General features: G+C 46.8%; 1 protein-coding gene across 1 annotated transcript; it reads left to right on the top strand.

Moving 5' to 3' along the window:
• Positions 1-737: 737 nt before the first annotated feature.
• LOC129765960 (uncharacterized) lies at positions 738-6032 on the top strand. Its single transcript, XM_055766417.1, has one exon. The coding sequence runs from the start codon at positions 738-740 to the stop codon at positions 6030-6032; it is 5295 nt and encodes a 1764-aa protein (XP_055622392.1).
• Positions 6033-7766: the final 1734 nt, after the last annotated feature.

Below are 7766 nucleotides of genomic sequence, written 5' to 3' on the forward strand. Positions count from 1 at the left end.
GCAACAAATAAAGGGAGAGCGCGATTTAATCACCCCGGGAATCTAATACGCGTCGGGAATTGGAAAGACCACTATTTTTCGGAGGTCACAACATTGGTGCCGTGACCAGGATAGTGGTTCTTTGGAAACGTACCGACGCAGAGACGCCATTGGGTCTTTGGACAATTGAATTGGCGCCATTTTCACTCGTTACACAATCACGAGGCGCCATCACGATCAATGTGAATTCACTGGGCGCTGCGATCACGGATTTTGGAATCAGGATTAAGGAGAGATTGAAATATAATACAAGGCTCATTAGACAGGCCTTCAAGGTGAGGACCTGTCCAACTATTTACATTCCGCTTTCATCTCTACCTGGTCGTTTTCTTGGTGCTTCATTTCAATCTACTTCGACGGAGTTCTTGGTGGCCGGATACTGAAACGGTTCTTACGCGTTAATTGGACTAATGGAGGACTCGTAAGGACACTTCTAATACAGCTTGGTGGACGTTAGACGATATCGAGTGTTTGAGAGCTTCTGGGCTGACTGGGGAGTGCAAAATTCAAATTTGGACACCAGACGACGAAGGGAAAAGCAGAGACAACTTTTTTAATTTAATACAAGGCCTATTTGACAGGCTCACCAGGTGAGTTCCTGTCCAACGAACAATATTCTCTTCTGGGAGGTACTCTGCTGGTTTCTTTGCTTCACAGTTCTTGCTTGTTATTCGTGAATTCTATCCGGTGCCAGCAGCATGTCAACGTCGAGGAAGTACAAGGGGTTGATACGCAGCAGGGACTGCGTCATCAACTTCGTGGAACGGATGGACCACTTCCTGAAAACAACACAAGAATTCGATGAACAAGCGGTCAAGATTCGTTTGGAGAAGCTCGATCAAAAATATCAGGAGTTCGAGGATCTCCAGAGCGATATCGAAGGCATGGAGGACAACGAAGAAAGCTTACTGGATTACCAGCAGTCGAGGGCCGATTTCGAGGATAAATATTTCGAGGTAAGGGCAGGGTTGGCGAGAAAATTAACTACAGAACATGCGACACCAAATACTGCGACTACACACACAAACAACGTCCCTCATGTACATGCTTCCGTGCGACTTCCTCAAATAAACCTACCAGAGTTTGATGGCAATTTCCAAAATTGGCTTCCGTTTCACGACACTTACGTGGCTTTAATCGACTCCTCGGTGGAACTAACCGACATACAAAAGTTCCATTATTTGCGTGCTTCTCTGAAGGGCGATGCTTTGAAGATGATCGATTCTTATGCGATGAGTGAGGCTAATTACAGGGTGGCTTGGGATAGTCTGGTTGATCGGTTCTCCAACAAATACCTCCTCAAGAAACGTCATTTGAACGCCTTGTTCGAATATCCTAGAATCAGGAGGGAATCAGCGACTGGCCTGCATGAACTCATCGACTGTTTCGAACGTAACACGAAGATCCTGGATCAACTAGGGGAGAAGACGAATGTATGGGGAGCGATGCTGGTGCATCTAATGGTCTCGAAGCTGGACGAGGTCATTCAGAAGCGTTGGGAGGAAAATGTCACACCGGATAGAGAACCGTCGTACGCTTCATTGGTCGAATTCCTCAAAAGGCAAACTCGGGTGCTGGATGCTGTCTCTGTCGATCAGCAGATGTTCTCCACGTCTTCGTCGTCATCCAGTGGTAGCAAATTCCGTCCAACTAAAGTTTCAGTTAACTCGACGACTGAGAACTCGCTCCCAAGCTGCTTCGCCTGCAGTGAGAAGCATTGGATTACTCGGTGCCCAACTTTCGCTAGTCTTCCGGTGGATAAACGGCTGCAGCTTACAAACTCCAAGCGGCTCTGCAGCAACTGCCTGGGTCGGAATCATTTAGCGAGAGATTGTCCATCTAAATTCCGATGCAAAACGTGCTCCAAAAAACACCATTCGTTGCTGCATCCTGGTTTCCCTGGTTCTGGATCTAGTTCTGCTCCTATCCCCACTCCAGCGAATGACAACGGTAACACTTCTGCTCCATCAATTTCCGGCGGCGCTTCGAACTCTGGTCAATTGGTTTCTAGTTCGGTAGCATCAGTTTCAACCAACATGGCGATGGGGCAGCCAAGGTCACACTCATTTCTACTCACGGTTTTGCTAAACGTGAAGGACGTATGGGGAAGGGCCCACCACGCAAGGGCACTTTTGGATTCTGGTTCCCAAGTCAACCTGATGTCGGAAAATCTCTGCAAGCTGCTTCAATTATCACGGCGGGATAGGAAGGTGGAAATAACTGGAATAGGACGATCACGAAGCCGCACGGCTTTCGAAGTTTCCACCACAGTTTCTTCTCGGGTGCAGAATTTCTCGACGTCATTGGACTTTCTGGTTCTGGGGCAGGTCACCGACGACCAGCCATCTGTCTCGCTTCCACAAACGCAACGGAAAATTCCACCCGATATGGTTCTAGCCGATCCTGAATTCAACATCTCTGGTCCGATCGATTTGGTATTGGGTGCACAGTACTTTTACGATTTCCATGTACGCGATGGTGGCCGGTTGCAAATTCGCAAGGTCGACGATACGCTTCCAGTATTTGTCAATACGGTGTTCGGATGGGTGGCAGCCGGCGAAGCAAAACGCATGGATGAATCAACACGGGTCAGCTGTCACGTTGCCAAGGTAGAATCTCTGGACAAGGCAATCGAAAAATTCTGGACGGTTGAAGAGTTGACGATCAAAACGCCACGGTCACAGGAAGAGGAGGACTGCGAGACGCACTTCGTGAACACATTCACACGCGATGACACCGGCAGATATATCGTGCGATATCCCAAACGCATGAACTTCAGCAGCATGGTTGGCGAATCGAAGCAGACGGCTCTGCGACGATTTCTTCAGACAGAGAAACGATTGGAACGAGACCCAAACCTACGATCGCAGTACGTGGATTTCATGAAGGAGTACATCAAGCTGGGCCACATGAAATACATCGGTGAAGCAGACGATTCTCGCTTGGATAAAGATAAAACGGTCTGCTACCTTCCCCACCACCCGGTATTTAAGGAATCTAATTCCACCACAAAGGTACGGGTAGTCTTCGATGGATCGGCGAAAACGTCCACAAATCATTCGCTGAACGAAGCTCTACTCACCGGCCCTACGATTCAGGATGAACTCTTGGATCTGATGCTCCGCTTCCGGAAACATCTTATCGCTTTGGTCGCTGATGTCACGAAAATGTACCGGCAAATCTTAATCCACGTCGACGACATTCCCCTTCAACGAATCCTGTGGCGATGTGATCCATCAGAACCAATTCAGGTGTACGAGCTGCTAACCGTCACGTACGGCTTGTCCCCATCGTCATTTCTCGCCACACGTGTGCTGAAGCAACTGGCTTTGGATTCCGCTCAGAAGTACGAACTTGCAGCACGGACCGTGCAAGAAGATTTTTACATGGATGACTTTCTCTCTGGAGCAAACACAGTAGAAGAAGCCATAAAACTGCAGAAGGAAGTCCAATCACTACTGGCCGAAGGGGGCCTCGAGCTGCGTAAATGGAGCTCCAATAGTCCAGAAGTCCTGGAGAACTTACCCATCGGAGCGCTTGGAGGAGAAACAATGCTGCACTTCGAAGCGGACCAGAAAATTAAAACGCTAGGAGTGGGGTGGGAAACCGGATCAGACCAGCTTTGCATCGAAGTACAACCATCTACGAACGAAGGCATTTGGACAAAACGCAAAATTTTCTCGGCAATTGCGAAACTCTACGACCCACTCGGATTGGTCTCACCGGTTGTGGCATGGGCCAAGATAAAGATGCAACAACTTTCGCTGTCAACTTTTGACTGGGATGATCCTATATCTGACGATATCGCCCGGAAATGGGAGGAATTCGCGGCCCAATTGACCCTTCTGAAAGGCTACAAGGTTCCTCGGTTCGTCTTTCTGGCCGATTCGATCTCCACACAATTTCACATCTTCACCGATGCGTCCGAAGTTGGGTATGGTGCCTGCCTTTACACACGTTCAACCGGCAAGGAAGGTCAAATTAAAACCGAGCTCGTCGCGGCAAAATCACGGGTTGCCCCTCTCAAACGGCTTAGTCTGCCGCGGCTCGAGCTCTGTGCTGCACTTTTGGGGGCGAAACTATACGCCAAGGTTTCAGCAGCGCTGCGGATGGAGGGTATTCCTTGCTGGTTCTGGTCGGACTCAACGGTCACACTCCACTGGATACAGGCACCACCCAATACTTGGCAAACGTTTGTTGGGAACCGAACGTCTGAAATTCAACAGCTAACTCACGGCCATAGCTGGAATCACGTGAAGGGAACAGAAAACCCGGCGGACCACGTTTCTCGCGGAATGCTTCCCCAGGAATTCGTATCAAACACCATCTGGCGACACGGTCCTTCCTGGCTAGCGAAATCGGATGAATATTGGCCTAAACACATAACTGGTACTCCACCGGAAGATCTACTAGAACGGCGAAAAACGGTACTTGTGATACATCAACCACAGGAGCATTCTTTCCTATTTTACCGGTACTCATCCTTCTGGCGTTTGGTTCGGATCATCGCTTTAGTTCTTCGTTTTCTGAATCGTTGTCGTCGCAAACCTAACCCCTATCCTCACCAACTCGCATCAGTCGGGGAGCTAGAGCACGCCAAAGAAACGCTTACGAAGATTGCACAGCAGGAGATGTTCACTGGAGAGTTTAAGGAGCTCGTTAAAACTCGATCCGTTTCCAACAAATCATCGTTGAGGTTACTTGGTCCATTCCTCGACGAAAAAGGTATCATCCGACTCGGTGGCAGACTTGAACACTCTTCAGAGAACTATCAGACCAAGCACCCTATGATCCTACCTAAAATACACCCACTCACACGCCTTATCACCAAACACTATCACGAACTCTGCATGCACTCTGGTCCTCGCATGACTTTAGCCACGATGAGGCAAGAATTCTGGCCGGTGAACGGTAAAGCCATCGTCAATCTTGTGTGTCGCAAGTGTCCGCAATGCTTCCGCCAAAACCCTGTCCCTGTCACGCAACCCGTTGGTCAACTACCGCAGCCTCGTACAGCACCTTGCAGAGCCTTCACTGTGGTCGGAGTGGACTACTGTGGACCCGTGTACACGAAACCAGCGCACCGACGAGCAGCACCACGAAAGGCATACATCGCCGTGTTTGTCTGCTTTGCATCCAAGGCTGTACATCTCGAACTGGTCTGTGATCTGTCCACGGAAGCCTTCATCGCAGCTCTACGTCGCTTCATCGCTCATCACGGAATGCCAACTGAGATTCACTCGGACAACGGTACGAATTTCCAAGGGGCAAACAACACACTCGCCGAACTGTACCGTCTCTTCAAAAATAAACGCACCCGGGAAGCAATTGTCAGCGAATGCAGCAAACATCGGATCCAGTGGCACTTTATACCGCCGAGAGCACCGTCCTTTGGTGGCCTATGGGAGGCTGCTGTAAAATCTGCGAAGACATCTCTGGTGAAAACACTCGGCAACACCCAGCTTTCCTTTGAAGAATATGCGACTGTGCTGGCCCAGATTGAAGCGAATATGAACAGCCGACCTCTGACGTCCCTATCAAGCGATCCAACAGAGCTGGATGTCCTCACTCCCGGGCACTTTCTCATCGGGTCGCCGCTTATCAGCCTGCTGGATCCGGACTACACCCACGTACCAACCAACCGACTCAATCACTATCAGCAGCTGCAGAAACTCATCCAACAACACTGGGACCGATGGAGGAGGGAATATCTGACCGAATTGAACCACCAGCGGGAGAAATCCTCACTTTCGATGGATATCCGAGTCGGACAAACGGTCCTAGTCCAGGAAGACGGAAAATCGTCCGTTTCTTGGCCACTTGCACGCATCGAACAAATTCATCCCGGAGCAGACGGAGTGGTACGAGTCGCGACATTGAGAACTGCCAGTGGAACCTACAAGCGTCCTATTTCGCGATTTTTTCCACTTCCTTATGACAACGAACCGAACGACACTCTAGGAACACAAATAGCTAAAAAGGGAGAAGATTAGTTAGTAATTTTGATCAAAAATTGCATTCCTCGGTGAAATTGTTGCTCCGTGCATTTTGTTTTTGTAAATTTGAGCTGTCAAATTTAGGTGGCCGGCTATGTATGATACGAAAAAGACTATAGTAGTCATAGCAGTAATGTAGTAGGTAGTCTAAAAAGCTTCACGGTAGTCGTAGTCGAAAAGCTCCACTGTAGCGAATACACGACTGCACTATTTTCCGATAGGTGCCGATCATTTCGAGCAGTACGAAATTACTCTACTGTCGTAACATTGTTACAATATAAAAAGGCGCGGCATCCATGATACCGTCTCTCAGTATTTGAATGTCCAACTAACAATTGACGCACGGCCGGCCATCATTTTGAATAGTAGAATAAGACATAGTTTTTAGTAGTATAAATGTAGTGCTAATCGTCTAATAAAGAGTTTGTGTAAATGTAACGAGTAATAAAGTTTTAAATGTTGTACTATAATTAGTGTGATCGCGTGCAATAATTAAGCTCCAATAGAAAGAAGCTTTGGAGCTGCTTTATATCAAAGTCCACGCAACAAATAAAGGGAGAGCGCGATTTAATCACCCCGGGAATCTAATACGCGTCGGGAATTGGAAAGACCACTATTTTTCGGAGGTCACAACAACTTGTTACTTTAATATAGAGAAAACATATTTGAAATGGGAGAGGTAATTTTCTTTTATAATCTTTATTTTTAGAGTGTTTATTCAACCCAACGAGAATTTTAATTGGACTAACAATAACACAACATACTATACTATATGTAGAGCCTATGGGAAATCGCTTTTTCTAATATTTCTTGACTTTTCCAATTTTTCTCACCGTATAAACTTTTCTTGGGTGAAAATGAACACAACAAAACAGACAGCTTAAACAGAAAAATTTCCCCGCAGTGCATATATTTGCCATGCCAAGTTCACCCGGGCACCTTGTATTTGATGTCTCTGTTAGGGAACACTTTTCGGTGGGAGCAAAAGCTCCCCCTACTTTCATGTGTTTGCAATGTCGATTTCCCCCAGGTACCTTGGTTTTGATGTCTCTGTTAGGGAACCACCGCATGTGTCGTCAATTTCGACCAATCAAAAGAGGGTATTTCCGTTAGGAAAGGGGTTGAGATTTTTCAATTGTTCGATAGTTAGTTTCATGACATACATTATTTTCTTCAATATGAAAAATTGTTACGGAGTGCCGAAATCGATTGACGCAAAAATTTCATCAATCCATCATGAAATGACTGAGTAATAAGCGTTTGAAATTGGACAATTTTCACGACGTGCTCGATTTTAGATTTTCAGTTTGTATCCCAATATGTTCCCGAAAGACGTACGTCAAAATATTTTCGAGCTGACAGTAGATCTCGATGTTTCATGCAATTTGAAGGCATTTGGCATCGAAATATTTTTTTTGAAAACCCCGATTTCATGTTACCACCCAAACCACCAACACCCCTCCTCCCTTTGGGAGGTTTTCGTGGGTCGAAAAATCAAAACATTGAGCGTTTTAGGCACCCCTTAATCATCCGATTAAGCTTACCCCGTTTGTGGAGTTAGTTGGTCAATTTATTGTGAAACATAAAGATGTTAAATAAAAGCAAAATACCAAATATATGATTCTCTGGTTATGCTTCATTGAAAGGGTCAAAGGGGCCATTGTGGTACATTACATTCTGACGCAGAACGAATTTTAAATTTATAACCAAATTTATTCAGTCCTACCCTAC

Source organism: Toxorhynchites rutilus, chromosome 2, assembly GCF_029784135.1.
Source record: "Toxorhynchites rutilus septentrionalis strain SRP chromosome 2, ASM2978413v1, whole genome shotgun sequence".
Lineage (NCBI taxonomy): Eukaryota > Metazoa > Arthropoda > Insecta > Diptera > Culicidae > Toxorhynchites > Toxorhynchites rutilus.